At 34.2% G+C, this 20,747-nt stretch overlaps 3 protein-coding genes across 3 annotated transcripts; 2 read left to right on the forward strand and 1 right to left on the reverse strand.

Moving 5' to 3' along the window:
- Window positions 1-655: 655 nt before the first annotated feature.
- LOC114191816 (RAN GTPase-activating protein 1) lies at window positions 656-3,510 on the forward strand. Its single transcript, XM_028081221.1, has 3 exons — window positions 656-671; window positions 811-953; window positions 1,631-3,510. Exon 3 carries the CDS (start codon window positions 1,642-1,644, stop codon window positions 3,238-3,240), a length of 1,599 nt encoding a protein of 532 aa, XP_027937022.1. The 5' UTR covers window positions 656-671; window positions 811-953; window positions 1,631-1,641; the 3' UTR covers window positions 3,241-3,510.
- Window positions 3,511-10,504: 6,994 nt separating this feature from the next.
- Window positions 10,505-12,473, reverse strand: LOC114190509 (chloroplast stem-loop binding protein of 41 kDa a, chloroplastic). The gene is made up of 6 exons (XM_028079423.1): window positions 11,986-12,473; window positions 11,722-11,843; window positions 11,536-11,638; window positions 11,303-11,441; window positions 10,938-11,215; window positions 10,505-10,777 (listed from the first exon to the last, which is right to left on the reverse strand). The coding sequence occupies exons 1-6, from the start codon at window positions 12,379-12,381 to the stop codon at window positions 10,595-10,597; spliced, it is 1,221 nt and encodes a 406-aa protein (XP_027935224.1). The 5' UTR covers window positions 12,382-12,473; the 3' UTR covers window positions 10,505-10,594.
- A 703-nt stretch (window positions 12,474-13,176) lies between these two features.
- On the forward strand, window positions 13,177-19,996 carry LOC114191642 (probable transmembrane GTPase FZO-like, chloroplastic). The gene is made up of 11 exons (XM_028080945.1): window positions 13,177-13,784; window positions 14,449-14,987; window positions 15,103-15,171; window positions 15,699-15,893; window positions 16,039-16,170; window positions 16,271-16,357; window positions 16,469-16,909; window positions 17,011-17,175; window positions 17,437-17,667; window positions 19,052-19,167; window positions 19,580-19,996. Exons 1-11 carry the CDS (start codon window positions 13,292-13,294, stop codon window positions 19,860-19,862), a joined length of 2,751 nt encoding a protein of 916 aa, XP_027936746.1. The 5' UTR covers window positions 13,177-13,291; the 3' UTR covers window positions 19,863-19,996.
- The last annotated feature ends 751 nt before the right edge of the window (window positions 19,997-20,747 follow it).

Below are 20,747 nucleotides of genomic sequence, written 5' to 3' on the forward strand. Positions count from 1 at the left end.
GGGTCTTTTTGACATTTTATTCTATTTTGGGTGCAAACTAAAATTAAGCGGTGCAGAAAGCAAAAGCCTGATTCCTTTTCATCCAAAAGAGTAGTGTGAGAGAGGGTTATTTCTTCATGCACCCTTTTTTTTTCCTGCATCCCATTAAATCTTTAATCTCCATTATATCCTTCAATTAAATTATATTGAAAACTCTAATCCTTCTTCTTTTTCTTCTTCCATGAGCATCGCACCTCCCCTTCTCCAAATCACCATCACTTCCCCAACACATAAATCACCATTTTCCTTTCTTCTTTCCATGACCGCAACTCATAAATCCTGCACCTTCCTCCACCTCCAAATCATGGTTCTGCCCCATTTCTTCTTAGTGAGAGGATCCAAACGACGCCCATAACATTCATAAAGATCCTATGATCATCTTCTTATTGTACGTACTGTTGTGACAAAAGTATGTCATTTGAAGTCGACTTGAAGCCCATGTAGCAGATATTCACTAAGGCCCAGAACTAGGCCCAAATGTAGTCTGACGCAGAATTTGAGTTGGAGCAACTCGAGTTTTGAATAAATCGTAAAGAGGAGGGTAGGATGGTCATTGGAGGAAATAAAGTTGAGAGAGGAAGCGGAAAACCCACGCTTGGGGTTTTTCAATCGAATGGGCCTAGTGTAGAAAAGTAGGGTTGGAATGATTACGGTTTTCATTTTGCATCATTCCCTCCAGTTTTTCACATGCTGCTTTCCATATCTGTATATTTTTTAATGGAAAATATTGAGGCTGCACTAATTTAAGTTTTATTTTCCCCGCTCCACCAGATTCCAGTACCACCTTTAAATCCTCTATCAACCAATTTCTGTCAAATCAAATTTCAGGACAGAAGCCCGCAAAACCTCTCCCTCTCTGCTCCACACTCTTTCTAGGGTTTCTCTGTTCCTCTTCGCGATTGCTTTCTCCTCAGGTTCACATTCCCTTCGTTTCATCCTTTTTCTCTATGCAATGTTACTTCTGGATGCGTTTGTTATTATTTTGTTTTTCTTGGGTTTTAGGGTTTTTCCCAATTTTTGTTTTAACTTTCGTTCCGACCTCGTACCGTTTATGCTCTGCTTGGTTACTTGTAAATTCTAAACCCTAAACGAAAAAAATTGTCCCGATTCGTGGATTTCTCCCCGAACTCGATCTTTGTAATTTCATTTACTGTTATTTTAGCTTATTCGAATGTTTACTATAGATGTTGAAACAGCATTTATCTTTGATACATTGGATCCATACATTTTTAGGCCCCTACTATGTCCCTTTTGTTTTATGCGCAAGTCGTTTTTTATTTTATTTTATACCTAGTCGTTGACTTCAGCAAATGGTTACCAGATTTTAATTATTTTTTTCTTGTTAACTTTTTGTAACAATAGCCGAATTTTGCAACAGTATATCACACTATTCATGTTACGGTTCTTTGATTTAAATTTTTCAAGTATTTTATGTTGATATTATTATTATTATTATTATTCTCGTTATTATTAGTGTTTGAAATTGAGGATTTTCCATAAGCAGTTTTGTCTTCTCTTTATTTTATGGTTGCAGTGAAATGTTTGGTTTTTGATAGAAATACTTAAAATTTGCTGTCACGCATGTTCCCAGGTTGTTTTGCTATGGATTCTTCTGCGCAGGCATACCAACATCGTCCCCTCGCGATCAAATTATGGCCACCTAGCCAGGGTACTAGGCTTATGCTTGTAGAGCGGATGACCAAGAACCTTACCACTCCTTCAATTTTCTCTAGGAAGTACGGACTGCTTAGCAAAGAAGAGGCTGAGGAGGATGCCAAGCAGATAGAGGATGACGCTTTTGCTACTGCAACCCAACATTTTGAGAAGGAGCCTGATGGTGATGGGAGTTCTGCTGTGCAAATTTATGCTAAGGAGTCAAGTAAGCTTATGTTGGAGGTTTTGAAAAGAGGGCCAAGAGTGAAGGAGGGCGGAGAATTAACATCTGGCAAGGCTGATGCGACTGCTGAAACTGTTTTTGACATATCTGGCGGTCGTAGAGCCTTTATTGAGGGAAAGGAAGCAGCAGAACTTTTGGAACCATTAAGGGGACCAAACTCTTATACCAAGATAATTTTTAGCAATAGAAGTTTTGGCTTGGATGCTGCCCGTGTTGCTGAACCCATCCTAATATCAATCAAAGATCAATTGAAAGAGGTAGACCTTTCAGATTTTATTGCTGGAAGAACCGAAGCAGAAGCTCTTGAAGTGATGTCTATATTTTCTTCTGCACTGGAAGGCTGTGCTTTGAGGTATCTGAACCTGTCAAATAATGCCGTGGGTGAGAAGGGGGTTAGAGCTTTCCGGTCTCTCCTCAAATCGCAAATTAATTTAGAGGAGCTTTATTTGATGAATGATGGTATATCAGAAGAAGCTGCAAAAGCAGTTTCTGAATTGCTTCCTTCAACTGAGAAGCTCAGGGTTCTTCATTTCCATAATAACATGACTGGAGACGAAGGTGCAATTGCTATTGCTGAAATAGTGAAACATTCCCCAGCTTTGGAAGATTTTCGGTGCTCATCTACCAGAGTAGGCTCTGATGGTGGAGTTGCCCTTGCAGAAGCACTCGGGGCTTGTAAGCATTTGAGGAAGCTTGATTTGCGTGACAATATGTTTGGGGCAGAGGCTGGGGTTGCTCTAAGTAAAGTTATACCTGCATATACTGATCTTACAGAGATATACCTGAGTTATTTGAACTTGGAGGATGATGGTGCAGAAGCCCTCGCTAACGCCCTCAAGGAGTCTGCACCATCACTGGAAATTTTAGATTTGGCTGGGAATGACATTACTGCAGAAGGTGCTGTCTCTGTGGCTGCCTGTATATCATCAAAACAATTCCTCACTAAGATTAATTTATCTGAGAACGAACTGAAGGATGAAGGTGTAGCTTTGATCAGCAAGGCACTGGAAGTAGGGCGTCAGTTAATTGAAGTTGATTTAAGCACAAACTCGATCACATGGTCAGGTGCTAAGCTGGTGGCTGAAGCTGTTGTGGGGAAACCAGGTTTTAAGTTGTTAAACATTAATGCTAATTTCATTTCTGATGAAGGGATTGTTGAGTTGAAAAATATATTTAAAAACTCACCTGATATGCTGGGTCCTTTGGATGAGAATGATCCTGAAGGAGAAGACAATGAGGGGAAGGATGAAGAAGATGGCGAACATGATGAATTGGAATCAAAATTGAAGGGCCTTGGAATTTAGAAAGATTCATAGGAGCAAACATGCAAAATTTACTTGAGATTAATTTGTAGGCCAATTAATATTTTCTACAGACGTACTTGTTTCAGGCACAATAGCTAGCTTTAATCTTTGTATTTTAGATATTCTATTCCATGACCCGACTTTTAGAAGTTTACCGATATATATGCTCTTAATATATATCTGGCAAAACAAGAAATGGTATTAGCCGCAGAAAATTTTTGGCTCTGCTGTGACTTATGCTTGCAAATTATTTTCTTCGATTGCTGGGTTTCTGCTCTCTTTCTATATTTTAGCAATTTCTTGTATTCACATGATTTGAATAGCCTCTTTGCTGGTGTGTCTCGTATGCTACAAACAACTTCCAATTGCGAGCACTGTATCTAAAAGTTATTAGCATAAGTGCGCCACTAACCTGAATGTAGTTACAGTCTCGGTGCTTTAGTTGGAAATGTACTTGTGGGCCTATATCCATGATTTCTTAGCAATGTTAAGCTCTCTTTTTCGTTTTGAAATTTGTACGTTTTCTAATCAAATCAACACTTTTGAATGATGGGTTGCTGTTTGCAAGATCAAGTGCAAGTTGGAATCGAAATGATTATTTGCACACTCTTTTAGGAAATGTCACTCAAGGTACTGTATGAAAGTCATCACGGCAGAAAGTCGCAAAATTAATGTTCGTACTTCTAAAACTAAAAAAAAACACGTCTCAATAAAAGTTAGCTTGTCTTAATTTAGCACACATCTTAATTGTAGTAAACTTTAAATCAAACCGACGGTTAATTTGTTTTTGAGTTTCATTAGATGTATTTTTCTCATAGGTAGAATTTGTATCCACTTGGTTTAAATGGTTAATTTGGGTGTTTTTCTTTTTTAACGAAGGTACTGCAATTTTTATATTAAATTTATCTATATCAGCAGATTTTCGTATTTTAAGTTTATGATTTCAACTTTAGTTTTAAACTCGCACGTCCGTTTTTTTTTGTTTGCTTTTTTAAATAAATTTTTTTTAACATAAATAATATATAATAATAATAACTATTATTATAATTATGTATAAATTTAGATTTTGGTAATATGGAATAAATAAAATTGTTAATAATGAGCATTTCACAATACTACTACGGAGTGTCACAACTTAAGAAATTATATTTTAGGAGTGATCGTGTTTTAAGATACTGAGATTATATTATTTTAATGATAAAATACTTAAGTATAAATAGAAATCTTATAAAAGAGTTTTATTACTTAAAAACACTCTATCTTTCTAAAAACTCTTCTTTAAGAGTTATCTCCATTCCCTCTAAGTTTTCTCATGTTTTACTCGTCTTAAAGATCTGAGACCATATGATTGTTCCTTGCGGTAATTTGTCAAGATCAACCGATCAATTTCTCCGTTTGGGGTAAGATAGTTTTCAACCCCTTTTCTCATCTTTTTCATTTAGTCTCGGTTGCATGTGGAGTTTTTCCTGCTTGCATGTACCTTTCTGATTTTTTTTTCTTGAATCTTTGTTGATCAATGTCTTTGTTGGCATGATTAGATCGTCTTGATGTTGTATCTAAGCTTAAAAAGGGGTACCCTGCAAGTTAGGAGGACTTTCCGTTGTTTGAGGTCTTGTGAGAAGCTTGGTTAGGTAAGGGAAGCTAGTATTGATCTGTGTTGTGTGAGTTTTTATCTTTTGGATAATTTGCATGTTGTTGCCATTTTGGATTTTTGAAAAGGAAATTGGTTATTATGATAAATTTGGTTTGATGTGCTTTTGATGTGGAATGTATGAATTGAATGACAGTTATGTGTTTGAATGAATTGTGATTGGTGAAGTTGCTTTGGTGTGCAAATGAGGCAAGTTGAAATTTGAGCAATTGAATAATTGGTACAAGCTCTATTATTTGTAAAACTATTTTGAAACCAAAGTACTAAAAGAGGAGTACTAAAGTAATCAATTGAACGAGTCCAATTTCCTGTAATAACAACACAAAAGTTATGGTTTTCTAGTACACAATTGAGCGGTAATAGACTGGTGCTGAGTGCCAGCCTCGTTGTGCAGGTGTGGGAGTATTTTAGATCCGGGACGCTGAGTGCTAGATTATACCGTCGAGCGTCGTATTTTGTGAATGCTTTATCACTAAGCAGTAGTGAGGCACCGTTGAATGCTAGTTTTATACTACAAGTCTAGAGCATTTTAGTTCCAGGACATTGAGTGCCAGAAAGTGTCATTAAGCACCACATTTTGCGAGAGGTTTGACTTTCAACGCCACTGTTGAGTGCCAGTTTCTCTGTTGGCCCTATTTTTCCCTTTATTTGTTTTTGGAGGTTTTGTGGTGGATATTAATCATGTTTATGACTTTGGTTGTTATTAATTGAGGTGAAAATGTTGTTATGGGCATTTATGATTATGGTGTTTAAGGAATTTGAAGGAGAAATTCTTTTTGTGGTAACTTTAGTATATGCATTGATGTATGGATTCAGTAAGCGGGTAATAAGCATTCACACTCACATAGAGTAGAATAGGTTATGTGGTGAGAGTTGCAAGAGATCCTAGTCTATGGGATTTTTTGACCTCGGATGTGAAGGGGATTAATCTTGTGTGTAGTCGGATTAATCTTGACGCACACATACACACACACACACGCACGCACGCATGATGGATTAATCTTGTGTGTAGTCGGATTAATCTTGACGCACACACACGCATGCGCACACACTCACTCACACACACACACACACACACTCTTTTGTTCATTAGCTTACACACACATTCACTATATTTTATCCATGCTTTGTTTGTATTTGATATGATTTATTTGGTTTATGATAACTCTTTTGTTCACTAGCTTATCCTGTTGTGTGCTTTATGTCTTCTTGTATGTTAGTTTGTATCTTTTTTATCACCTATCCAGTGTGAGTAGATGAAGAGATAGGTGATTATGCTCCTTTGGTGGAGGACGATGATGGTACAAAGTAGATCTTTAGCTTGAAGTAGTTCCTTGAATGAGTTTTGTTCCTTTTAAAGAACTCTTTTTATCTAGTTTGATACCCTAAACCCTAAACCCTATATATATAGGCTTAATTACCATTTTGGTCTCCTAATTTGTTGGTTTGGTTCATTTTGGTCATCTTATTATTTTTTGGTTCAATTTGGTCCATGTCGTTAAGTTGACGTTAACATTGTCTTCGTACATGCCACTTGTCATTTTGTAGAATTTTGTAATTTTTTTGTAATTGTTTTTTAAATTCTTTTTTTTTTTAATTTTTCTTAAAAAAATTAAACAACCACATGTCACTTTATGGTTGTGACACATGTCAACTTGATAATTTTTTTTTAATTTTAATTAAGCCTTTATTTGGTTTAGGATAACTCTTTTGTTCACTAACTTATCTTGTTGTGTCCTTTATGTCTTCTTATATGTTGGTTTGTATTTTTTTTATCACCTATCCGATTTAAGTAGATGAAGAGATAAGTGATTATGCTCCTTTGATTTAGGATGATGATGGTACAAAGTAATTCTTTAACCTCAAGTAGGTCCTTCAATGAGTTTTGTTCTTTTTGAAAAACTCTTATTATCTATACTTTGATATATATATATATATATATATATATATATATATATATATATATATATATATATATATATATATATATATATATATATATATATATATATATATATATATATATATATATAAATTATTATTTTGCATTCTTGTATTAATACTATATATATTTCTAACTATTTGATTTGTATTATCAATTTTATAATATTTTAATTAGTGATTTTACAATATTAATTTACATGTTATAGTATATAGTAATATATTATACTAATAATAGTATTATTAGTAATAATAATAATAGTAGTATTAATAATATTAATAATAATAAAAATAATACCATCGTTCTTAAACATACTTTTATTTATAATAGATAAGTTTGAATTTTTGTTTTCAATATTGTATTATGTAATATCTAACGTTATAAAAACAATTCAGAATTTAATTATTATAAGAAAATTAGACATTACTTATTATTATATCATTAATATTATTATTTAATTTATGTTTGTTGAAAAATATTTAATTATTTTTATATTATCAAAGTTTTTATTTAAAGATTATCTTCATAAATAAATATAATTTAAAGATTAAATATAATAATGTAAATAATCTATTTATTTATTTACATATAGTAAAAGTTATATAATATTCAATATTTTTGGAAAATAGAAAAAGTTATATGGTTATATAACTTTGAGTTATATTATATAAAGACTTAATTAATTGAATGATATTCACTTTGGGAAAAATAGATCAAATTGGTTCGTATATTTAATTGTGTCAATTTTGTCCCCAAATTAATTAATGTGCATCAACCATGTCCCTTATTTTTTATGCTCTTAAAGAAGATAACGTCTGAGTTATTAAGCATGGTTTACATGCAAGTTATTATGATGTGGCACGTAACTGTTGTCTGATATGTGAAATTGGGTGTGATAAGAAAAATAATTACATTAATAGTGAAATTGAAATAGGGATTTGGATTCTTGCTTCACAATCGCAAAGAAGACGATTTGGGGATTGTTGGCATGAAAGCAAAATTGAAGCTTCCATTGATACCAAAGTGACTTTCATTTGCGATAAGGTGCGTAATTCTTTAATGTCTGTGTGTTGACTGACTGTTGTCCTGTTGGGATTGAGGGATTAGGGTTTGTGATTTTAATGGTTTTTGTGTTTCAATCTTGTTTGTTCTATATAATTTTTTATTAGGTTAAAATACTCTGTTTGTCCTCGTTTTTGTCGCAAAATCTCAATTTGCTCTTCATATTTTTATTAGTCTCAGTCTTCATTTTTGTAAATTAATATCAATTAGGTAATTTCTGTTAATAGAGAACTAACACCCGTTAAATAGGTGCCACGTGTCAGCTCCTCGTTTTTTTGAATTTTTTGAAATTTTTTGAATTTTTGAATTTTTTTTTAAATTTTTTAAATTTTTATTTAAAAAAATATTTATGTCACATGTCACATTGTGTCACGTGACAATCTAATATGGTGACACGTGTCATTGTTTGAATCTCAATTTGGTCCTCATATGTGTTAATTTGATTTGATTTGAGTCCCAATTTTTTTTAAAAATTTTCAATTTCAGGCACTCCAAATTTAGACCAAATTTTACTTTTATATAATGTTATGATTATTTTTATTAAAATTGATATTTTTATTAAATATTTTAATAATATTAATTGTATTTAATATTAAAATTTTAAATATATTTATTTTAATTTGTTATAAAATTATTTTAAAATTTTACATTTGAATTTATAAAATTGTTATTTTTAAGCCAACTCTAAAATATTGTTGATATTGAATATTATACAAATATTTCGAATGTAAATTTATTAACCTATATATTTATAATTTTAAAATAAAATTTAAATAAAGTTTAATGTAAAATATAAATTTAAATAAATTAAATATTGTTAAAAATATGTAATAGAAATATCACTTGTAATAAAAGTATCATCATTACATTTATAAAAAATATTAAATTTGTTCTAACTTTGGAGCACATGAAATTAATTTTTTTTTAAAAAAAATTTGGGACTGAAATCGAATCAAATTAACAAATATGAGGACTAAATTGAGATTCATACAATAATTTGACATGTGTCACCATATTAGATTGACACGTGACACACTACAAACCTGGAAATGACACGTGGCCCCTACTTAACGGTGTTAGTTCTCTACTAACGGAAATGACCTAATTGATACTAATTTACAAAAATAATGACCTAATTGAGACTAATAAAAATACGAGGACCAAATTGAGATTTTGTTACAAAAATGAGGACTAACAAAGTATTTTAACCTTTTTATTATTATGTGGTTCAACGAGCACTTGTTTATTGTTAGGTGGTTCAATGAACACTCATCTTACCAGGAAAATAATGAAACCCATAGATCAAAACTTGTAATTAGGACAAGTCCAAAATTATTTTCCAGTATTCTTCACCGTTCGAGCCATTCTCAAGATTACAACCTCCCTACAATGGTATATTGGTGTTCCACCAAATGCCCCAGACCAACCACCAGGAAAAGAGACAATGTGGTTTTGTGTCCCTCGTGAACAAGATGAGCAAGGTTGACTGCGACTTCGAGACATTGTCAACTTCAACCAGCACCTCTTCAGCAAATCACTTCCTCTGCGATGAAGATGAAGAGGACAACAATGAGGATTAGGAATTTTGACACTGTACAAGTAAGGATTTTGACACATATTCATTATCCTATGCCACATCAGCTCACTCTTAATGTCGTTTTTGGAAAATTAACGGGAAGAACTTGATTGATGAATTTGGGGACGAAATTGACACAAAACTAAAAACGGAGACAAATTTGACACATTTCTACAAAATGGTCACTATCCGACTAATTAGCGTATTTTAGAAAACGTGTTATTTTATTTGTAATAGTTGCTTCTATTAGTAAGACATTCTGTAGGCTGTAGGATATTAGAAGGTCATTTGGTTTATAGGGTTTGTGACCAAGCACTCCGAAACCAAAGCCAAACACTTAAACCTAGCTTCTGGTTGGATTTCATGGTTGTATAAAAACCATTGTGTTTCAGGAGCTTTTTTCAAATTACATCTCATGCATTCATCTAGGCAAGCTAAGATTGTTTTTGGTTTATTGGGTTTCTGTACAACAAGATTTGTAACTTTATTTTGCTATTGTTATTTTTAATTGGTTGAAATGATTATATGTAATGTAAAAATAAGTATTTTTTGTAAAAACCTGATAATGGATTTTTTTGGCTAGGGTTTATTAAGAACACAACTTATTGCTATTGTTGTGATTAAGAAGAGATAATCAATGATATTGTTACTCTTTAATACCACAGGAATATGTGGAGTTTGATGATACATTTTCCATTATTGGGGCCCAAAACTCAATCATGGAAACAAGTACTTTCCAGATCTTAATGGGAATGTACTGAAATTTGAATTTGAAGAAGGATTGTTTGAGAAGGGGTTATTTCGTGGGTTTCTAAAACACTGAAGTTTTAGTTTTATCCACACATTCTGTTATTTCGTTTAGGTGCGGTATTTGGAATGAATTTAGTTATGATATCCTAACTGGGCAACTTAAAAGCATTACAAGTTTCTTTTTTTTTTCTTTTTTTATGTTAGGAAAATGTTTCTCTGATGCCACTTTACCCGTTAGCATTTTACTTTTTAAGTGTTTGTAAAAGATCATTGAAATAGTCGATTTATGTTAATAACTCATTGGAATTGAATGAAAAAGATCTTGCTACAATCTTGTTCGATATATGTTTCATACATTTTGGATATGAATCGATCACACAGACACAGGAACTTTCAATGCCTCTAAAATCTTATCATCTACCTCGAACTTGATTGACTTCTTATCTCTCCCAATCTTTACGTACTCCTCAAACCGTTCTTTTAGGTCTTCTGGGAGTTTCGTCGTTGATTCCCATCCCAATTTACTTTTGGCTGCTCTGGGTTCTGCATAGAAGTGCTGCATAATACACAAACAGGATCGTTAAATGGTTGAAAGACATTCTAAATAGGTATTTTTGTTACAAGAATTCAATGATTTGTGTTTAGAAATAGGGTGTTTCCATGCATTATGATCAGGTTTAAAGTGTATCAGAAGATAAAAAGGTATCAGAAGCTACATAGGTGCGGAAAGGGAAAGCTTTCTTCGCGTCAACTCCAACAGCTTTTGGATCATAATGAACAATGTTAACAGGGCGTCCTGCAGCTTGAGCACAGAGTTTGGCGATTCCGTCCAGAGTCACCGCACGGTCACCGACGCAGTTGAAAATGGTACCCTTTGCACCCTCTGGGTTTTCAACAGCTAGAGTAAGCATCGAGGATAAGTCCCTAGCATGAGATAAGTTACTGAGTTGCAACCCCGGGCCAGGAATTGGCACTGGTCTGTCCCGAACAATCCCTGCAATTATCACAATGCAAAGGTTTTTCTTTTTACAAGAGTAGTTGTTGAAACATGGCAGAGTTTAAGAAATGTGTTCTTTCTTACTGTCGAAAAACCACTCCTCACAGTCTTTGTTGTTGCCAGATCCAATAATGTACTGTGGCCGGAACGATGCCCAATTTCCAAAAGTTTCTTCAAGGTATTTCTCCACCTCAGCGTGACCAGCATCAGCCTTAACAACATCCTACTCCACAGTGCATGCTACTTCAATTTTATGCAGTTGCATTGCCATAATGGTTTTACAAATACTGATGATGATATAAGAATGTTCAACATACCCCTTCAACATGTGGAGGTTCATCTGTTGGTTTGTAGATTCCAGCACTACTGATGAACAAGAATTGCTTCACACCTGAACTCTTAGCCCAATCAATCACCGGCCTGAAAGTGAACATTGATGATATTTACGATGCCTAAAACTCAAGCATTGCAGATATTTCAGAACAAGAGTTAACTCAACAAACCTCACGGTCTCAAGATCCTTGCCATTGTTGTCCAAGACCGCATCAAACACTTCCCCTCCTACAACACTTCCGACTTCAGAAGGATTTCCCCATACCGTGCGCCCTCCAGCACTCACAATTTCCTGATTGGTTCTCAAATCATACAATTAAATCTTGACTCAGTGATTGGAATTCGCAACATTCATTCAATGCAAGTAGCTAAATCCCGAGAACATGAATTGAATTCTAAGACAAAAGAATTTATTAAAATTAAAGATCACTAACTGAGAATCTGTTAAAAGGAGGTTTCTTCATCTTGTCTGAGCCTTCTTCACCAACAGTGAGCACGGTGACCGAGTGGCCAGCACCAAGAAGCTCCTTTGCAAAGTAAAAGCCAATAATGGCATGCCCGCCACTGTTGGTATTCACGATGAGCACCTTCTTCTTCTCACCAGAACTGGCACTGATGGTGAAGGAAGAGTGGTTGACAAAGTGTCTAGAACTTGAAGAAGAGTGTGATGAAAAGGTAGGAGAAATTTTAATTGACAGAGAGGAGGAGGAGGAGGAGGAAAGGGAAGAGGAGAAAGAAAGGCGCGAAGTAGAAGGGTGTGAAAATGGAGGGAGGTTGGAAGAGGATGCAGAGAAGAGCACAGTGGATGAGGAAGAAGCAATGGTGGCCATTGTTCGTTAACTTCTCTGCCTTTCAGAGTGTGAGAACCAGCAGTTTCAGATAAAGCTAACTCATATCCACCATCATCATTTCTCAACACCAACATATGTGGATATAAACACTACAATAATTTAATGTTCTCCAACTTGGTAAAATTTTCTAATCAAAGAGGCTAAACTGACATCAATATATAAATTAAATTAAAAAATTATGATGTTTTACTTTTGTTTAATCAATATAAATTGAATTTTGTTTAATCGACGAGTTTTGTTAAATTTTTTGTGATATTAATTTTTTCATATCTTAATTTAATATTTAATGATCACTTTGTACCATCACAAAGTTGTTAAATTTAACTAAATTATATTTATTAAGAACTAATTAATCCAGCTTCAGAGCCTAAATTAAAATCCGTCATTAGTTATAAACTCTGATGTCGGGATCCGCCATAAAATTCTATGGAGGGAGAGCGAGAGAGGTGTTTGATTTTGCGGCTGAAATTTATCTACATATATTATCCATTAAAATGGTATGTTAATAATATATTTTAATGATTAAATAACTGAGAGATAGTAAAATGTAAACCAAACCAAACACACTAAATTCATGCGCGTTTGAGCTTGGACATTATTTTAGTTCTAAACAACCTTTGAATTAACGAAAAAATTATATGTTTCAGAAAAGTTAAAATTTATTATTTTTTTTTTCGAAAAATAATACTGTTCTGTTTGATTTTAATAGTTTTTGATAAAAGTTATTTAATAAATAATAATGGAGGTGAATAAAGAAATGAGGTTGATGTAGATAGTGGTTATTGATAAAGAGAGGATAAACGAATGAGATTTGAGTGACGGAAGGACAGTGGTGTGCGATAGCGCAATCTCCGTTCTCGTGGTTGAATTCCGAAATCCGGTTCATGCGATGGTACCTTGTTCGGTCACAGCCCCTTCTTCTTCACTTGTTGCCGCAATCATTCCACGCCACACCTTCTTCTCTCGTCCTTACTCTCTCCCTCTCCGCTTCTCGCGTGCTTCTCCACTCAATTCTCTCTCCAATGGCTCCTCCGCCCAATCCAACCACCAACTCTTCAGCCCTAGCGACCCGCCGCAGCCCCGGACCCTGTTTCCCGGCGGCTACAAGCGCCCCGAGCTCAAGGTCCCCACTATCATCCTCCAATTGGACTCCGACGAAGTCCTCGCCGCCGACAACAACGCCTTCGCTTTAATCGACAAAGCCGTCTCCAAGTGGGTTGGAATTGTCCTTCTTTCGAGCAATGAAGCAAGCGGTGGCAAGCTCTACCAAGCTGCCTGCTCCTTGAAATCGCTGCTTCAAGATCGCGCGTATTTGCTAGTCGCCGAGCGCGTCGATATTGCTGCTGCCGCTGCCGCTAGTGGAGTTTTGCTCTCTGACCAAGGTTGTTTTTAACTCTCTACTTCGGAAATTAGTGTACAGCGTATGTTTGGAGGATCATCTCCAGTCAGGGCTTGTATTTAGAAAAATAGAAAGGAAATTTGAGATTAGATTCTTCACAAGCTGAATAAATTAATTTTTAGAAGATTTTTACAGCACCGGTTTAGTTCAGGTTTTAAAACTGCAACCCCAATTATGTAGGATCGGGTAGTGATGGATCTGGGCACATGGAGCACAATTTGACTTCAACCAATTCAAATTTGTACCATTTTATAATTTTTTTTTTATGTAGTCCTGATTTTTTTTAATTATTTATTAATTTTCTTTCATTTTTTCTTTCAATATTTTCTATTTTTTCAATGTATTTTATTTTTCATTGATAGACAAAATAGCCTGTCTTGACCCGAATAGCTCTGGTAAGTTTGGATCCATATTTCCTAAGCTCCACCCATGTCCACGCCTATCTTACGTTCCACATGTTACCTGAGTTTTTCAATTTACGAAGAATGAATGAATAAAACTCGATAGAAGTCACTAGAAATTGATCAGGATCATGGACTCGTGGTGGTGTTGAACCTATAATAAATTCTCTTTCTGTCTCTTAGGCATTTTGGCTAGCAGCTTTGCTTGATTTAATTTGAAATATCTTTGAATATAATTTTGTGCAGGTCTTCCCACTGTTGTTGCCAGGAGTACGATGGTAGATTCAAAATCTGAATTGGTGGTTCTTCCCTTGGTTGCTAGGATTGTCCACACTGTGGATGCTGCAATGAATGCGTCTAAATCAGAAGGTGCTGATTTTCTTATATATGGCGGTGGTGACCTGCAGCGTGTTGGTCGGGAAGTTGTTTCTGTGCGTGAGAGTGTGAAGATACCTATTTTTGTCTCATGTGGAAAAGATAATATGTCTTATGCGGACATGTCAGGTTTGCTTGCCTCTGGTGCTAGCGGTTTTGTTACTAGTTTGGCAAATTTTGGTCGGTATGGTGATGAGTTCCTGCACAAAGTTTTTGGTACTGTGTATGCAAGTACTGATGGCGGGAATGTGAGTGAGATTGAATTGAACGTTGATAATGGTTTTCAGAGTGGGACGGAGGAGATTGTGGCTGGGTTTGTAAAGCTGGAGGATAGGGAGAAACAGTTAATAGAAACAGAGAGATTGGTGTTGAATGAAGCTGTTGAAGTTATCAAGAAGGCTGCACCTCTGGTGATCTTTTAATTAAAAAATTTGGTATTTGAAGTAATTCTTTTTTTCGTTACTCAGTGTTTTGACCAGTATATTGTTTACTTTTTGTTGAATTGGGGTTGTTTTCAAATGACAGATGGAGGAGGTTTCACTTCTTAATGATGCGGTTTCTCAAATTGATGAGCCGTTCTTACTGGTTATAGTGGTAATTGTGTGCTGAATCTCAACAAATTCTGGTTCCTGGAATATACATTGGTATTAGCTCTAAATTTCAAAAAGAAATCTTCTCTTAATACATCTAGATAGAAACTACTTAACTAATAAGTGCTATTTGTTGTGAGAAGTTTCTACTTTTAATCCACCTTACCTTCTTACATAAACATTTCCGAAACTGTTTATCCATGGTTTACTTATGGGGAGTAGTTGGCTCTTCTGTCTTTAAAAACTTGACATTATTGTCTTCGGGGAGTCTTTTTTCATATTGTTTGAGATCGTGTTCTCTGTTCTTATTATTCTATATTCTACTTGGAACAATGATATATGTTTGGTTGATTCTTACAATTTATCCAGTTCCCCTTTTCAGTTTATTCTAATATTTCAATTATAACTCAAAAGGGAATTAGTTGAATGAAATGCCAAAATCAGTTGCTTTCTATATAAACTTTTTGTATAGGCTTCAAACTTGACATCTCACCTTTTGTCTTTCTTTTTTTAAAATCTTGATATTACCAGGGGGAATTCAACTCTGGTAAATCCACTGTGATTAATGCACTTCTTGGAGAAAGATATCTCAAAGAGGGAGTTGTTCCTACAACTAATGAGATCACATTTTTACGATATAATGACTTAGATATTGAACAACAAAGGTGTGAAAGACACCCAGATGGTCAATATATTTGTTACCTTCCTGCTCCAATTCTTAAAGAAGTAAGTCAATTCATTATGGTTTGTTTCTGTCCTTTATGTGTTTCAAGACTTAGATATTTTATACTATCCCCTCTAAATACTATCTTCTGCTTGCAATTAGAAATTTGGAATGCGCTCAGCTGTTGTTTTGTTCTTTTGATAACAGATGACCATTGTTGATACACCTGGAACTAATGTGATTCTTCAGAGACAGCAGCGTCTTACTGAGGAATTTGTACCACGTGCAGATTTACTTCTTTTTGTCATTTCTGCTGACCGCCCTTTAACTGGAAGTGAGGTATGGTCAGTCATTTTGGGTGGGGCATACTTTCTTACTTTTTGTGTTTGTTATCATTGGCAGGCAGGATCATGATGTGTGGTTTTTTGTGTTTTTTCAGATTGATTTTCTTCGATATTCTCAGCAGTGGAAGAAGAAAGCGGTCTTTGTCTTGAATAAAGCTGACATATATCAGAATAATCAGGAGGTATGTGTTGTGTTTTTATTCGTTTTAATTATTGGCATACTTATATCAATGAGTTCTTTTGTGGTGAAGTTGCTGAACTAGGTTTAAATTATTATTTACAATTCAATGCAGCTTGAGGAAGCAATGTTGTTCATTAAGGACAACATAAAGAGATTGCTGAACACTGAAAATGTCATATTGTATCCTGTATCTGCTCGGTCAGCTCTTGAATCAAAACTTATAGCTACCTCCAATGTTGGGAGGCTAAATGAAGAACTGTCAACCTCTGATTCTCATTATGGTGCCAACAGCTTCTTTGAACTTGAAAACTTCTTGTATAGCTTTCTAGATGGGTCAACAATCCCAGGAATGGACAGAATGAGGCTCAAACTTGAAACACCTGTTTCAATTGCAGATAGACTAATATCTGCATGTGAAACTCTTGTGACACAAGACTATCGATATGCCAAGCAGGATTTGGCTGCAGTGAAAGACATTGTTAATAGTGTAAATGATTTTGCTTTGAATATGGAAACTGAGAGCCTTTCTTGGAGGAGACAAACTGTTTCTTTGGTATGCTATAAGATGTTTAATTTTTTTTTTTTTAAATTCAGGCCAATTTGATTTTCTCTTGATATGTATGTTGTTGAATATGCCTTGGTACTCATTATCAGATTGAAACTACAAAATCACGCATCGTAGAGCTTGCTGAAACTAATCTGCAATTGGCAAATTTTGATATTATTGCTTCATACGCTTTCAAAGGAGAAAAAAATGCAATGCCCACTACCTCAAAGATTCAGAATGACATAATTGGTCCTGCTGTCTCAGCTGTCCAGGTTAGTTTCTGGATGTAATCTGTTTAGGATCATAGTTTTCGTTTTGTATTGTTTACCATGTTGTTTGACATCGAACCTAGTGAATCCTAATCATTTTCCAATGATTTTTACTCTTGCTTATCAGAATGGTTTGGTTCAATTCAACTATTCATCTATTTTTTATTGGTATAATCCCAATAGGACCAAGACATCAAATGACATAGATGCTGTCAGTAGAAGTTAGGTGGGTACGTTATGCTAAAATAGTTTTTTTATTCATAGAAAATACTTCAAGAATATGAAGATTGGTTATATTCCAAATATACCCTACAAGGGAGACTATACAAGGAATCCTTTGAAAAACGGTGGCCCTCCTTGAGGCATGAAAGTAATCAGATGAATTTTGAGACAAACCAGTTGCAAAAGAAAGTGGATCAAGCTGGTAGTCAGGTGATTGCCAGTTTCAGCAGCAGTGCAGTTTCAAAGGCATTTGAGCAAGAAGTACGGGAAATGGTAAGCTTGGACTTCTTTGTAAAATAATTAGAACTGTTTTTTCTTTAAGGCCTTTCGGTGCAATTTGGTTTCCTTGTTTGAGATAAGTTAAATTTTGGTCCTCTTGTTTGCATTGCTTTAGTTGTGCTCACATAATTTGAAACAAATGCACTCATTCATCAGACTGCCTTAAATTGAAGGCAATTGGACTAATGTGGATTTGTTCTATACGAGCAAGGATACAATCGTGTCATTAAAAGAAAAAAAGAGGGCTCTTCCATCTTCTTATCAGCTAAGTGTAATGGCCATGCAACCTCGACTAAACAACAAACTGACAGGAACATAATTGAATTAATTTTAAAAATACCTGGGAAATATTGCTAGTTACTTAGGGGCCTAGCTAAGCTTATGTTGAACTAGGGACTGAATGTGCAATTAACTTCCCATGCATTTTAAATGGAAATTCCACAATTGTGTGGTTGGATTGAGTAAAGTTGATTTTAGTTAAAATTGACTTTCAAGTGAAGTGGTTTTTGTCTGGATGCTTTTATGATTAAGGCAAGTTTGCTATAAAACTTGGCGTGAAATTTTCAACTTAAGGCAACGGCTATTTTTGATCACTTCTAGTCAAACTGAGGCAAAACCAATTGTCATGATTTTGCCTCATGAAGCTATACACATTAAAAGCAATCTGGAAAAATATTGATTTTTCTCATTTAAATATGACAATAATTAGGTGGTGAGCCCTGATGCAATAGTAAAGTTGTGTCTTGGTGACCAGTTGGTCATGAGTTTAATTCTGGAAACAGTCTCTTTGCCTATGCAAGGTAAGGTTGCGTGCAATGACCACGGGGGTATGTTAGGCTTTTAAGTGTCAATGATTTGGAGAGAAGCATGATTGACTTTCTGCTGTGTAGTGTGAAATACAATTTTGTGGAAGAGCTAAATCAACTTATGACAATGAATTTGAAGGATGTCTTGGCTATTCAGAAAGAGTTATCGTTAAAAGTGGTGCTACAGTGCTAGTCAGTTGTTGTAAAAGCCTCAAAACTCATGACTGATCATAGGCATGTTCAAAAGTTGAGAAATAAGTATCACAACTACATTATTTTGTCATGTTGCTGTTGTCATAATTTTGCAATGCCTCAAATGATGCAAGCTGTCTCTTGAATAGTTTGTGATACGGCATGTAGTTATATTAAGTTAGTGATAATTTTTGTGATCTCTGCAAATTACTGTCTTTAGTCTGTGTTGATCCTGTAAGTCATATACTAATGTGAATCATTTCTGAACCTTCCCGAGTTGTAAATATTATGTTTTTATTTTCTTTGAGATTTGAGTTTTAGCATCATCTTATATTATTGTTAAGCCAATCTGATCTAAAAATATTTTCCTTTAAACTTAGATCGTAGGGACTTTTGGTCAACTGGGTGTGGCCGGTTTCTCTGCTTCGCTACTGACATCTGTTCTGCAAACCACCTTGGAAGATCTTCTTGCTCTTGGTATTTGTTCAGCTGGCGGGTAATATAATATATTCTGTTAGAGTTCCTTTCTGATTGCACTGATTTTATTCGAAAAATGTGTGCATGCATAGTGATTGATGAGACTTCGATCTTAGACCCTTTATAAAAGGAAAAGATATTTAGACCAATCAGAATATCCATTCCTGCAACATGCGCATGAACATCCATGATTCAACTTACAATATCAGACTATTAACCTTTTTCGTAATCATCGATCATACTATATATGTATACAAGGCATAACAGTTCACAAACTGATCAGTTTACTACATTCTTAAATATTCTTTTGCTGTGTCACAGATTTCTGTTTAGTTGACAATGCAATGTTTTTCTTTTTTTGAAATCTTCATACGATGGTTAAAGATAATTCTAGTTGGTTACATAATTGGTTTTGCATAATTCTATTGCAGATACCTAGCTATATCAACTTTCCCTGGTCGCAGGCAGAAGGTGATAGATAAGGTGAAAAGAAAGGCAGATAACTTAGCTTATGAACTTGAAGAAGCCATGAAAAAGGATTTAACTGAAGCCATACAAAGTTTGAATACCTTTGTGAAAGTCCTTAGCGAACCTTACCACGATGAAGCGCAGAATAGACTTAACAACTTAGTACAGATTCAAGAAGAATTATCAAATGTTGAGAGAAAACTTAGAACACTGCAAATTGACATTCAAAATCTTCATGTGTCGTGACTATGAACTCTCTTGTTCAGTTAGCGTCCCTTTTAACAGTTCTATCTTAGCCTCACAATTTTGGAGTAATTATTTTTTAAAATTTGTCAATTATAAGTTCTCAACTTGGAGGACGCTTCTCCCATTTGTTGTTATTTTTTAAAGCATATCCGTAAATTTTCCGTCCATTTTTTTTTAAAAATCTTTTGTCTAAAGTGACATAACTATTAAAAAGCAGTTGACATGTCCACTGTCAAACTTTTATAAATAATGATAACATCTAATATTATGTCACGATATTATGGAAGTATTAAATTAACAAGTGTCATGTAATTTAAAAATGTCATGTCACAAAAAAAAAAAATAGTATAAATGCCCGATGTGTGGGACATTTTAAATTCAATTTATAAAGAAGTTAAAAATTTGTCCTAGTTTTTGTATGTATAAAAAAAAATGCGAGGACTAAGTACTAATGTTAAGCTAAGTGTGATCATTTTCTCATTCAGCAATTCATTTTTGTTTACACATTTAAAATATAAAAAAAAAGTTTTAAGGCGAAATTGATACTCATTTAATTTTTAAGTGTTTAGTGCCTTTTTAGAAAAATAAAAGTATAGTACTTTATTTTTTTTACTTTAACAAAGTATTTATAAGATTCTTTATTTTTATATTTACGTGGCAATAAATGTGACACTTAAAATAAAAGAAATAATAACATCGATAATAGATTTATCATTTACGGAAAAATGTATCATTAAAAACAAAAAATATATTAATTGATATTATAAATAAAAAGATAATTTATGGATTACAAAAAGGCATGTCTGTAAGAGGAAAAAACTATTTAAATCGTAAATTAAATATTTGGTTATGCATACCCTTGTTTTTCGTACACTTAATCTTTCA

Source organism: Vigna unguiculata, chromosome 7 (genome assembly GCF_004118075.2).
Source record: "Vigna unguiculata cultivar IT97K-499-35 chromosome 7, ASM411807v1, whole genome shotgun sequence".
NCBI classification, from domain to species: domain Eukaryota; kingdom Viridiplantae; phylum Streptophyta; class Magnoliopsida; order Fabales; family Fabaceae; genus Vigna; species Vigna unguiculata.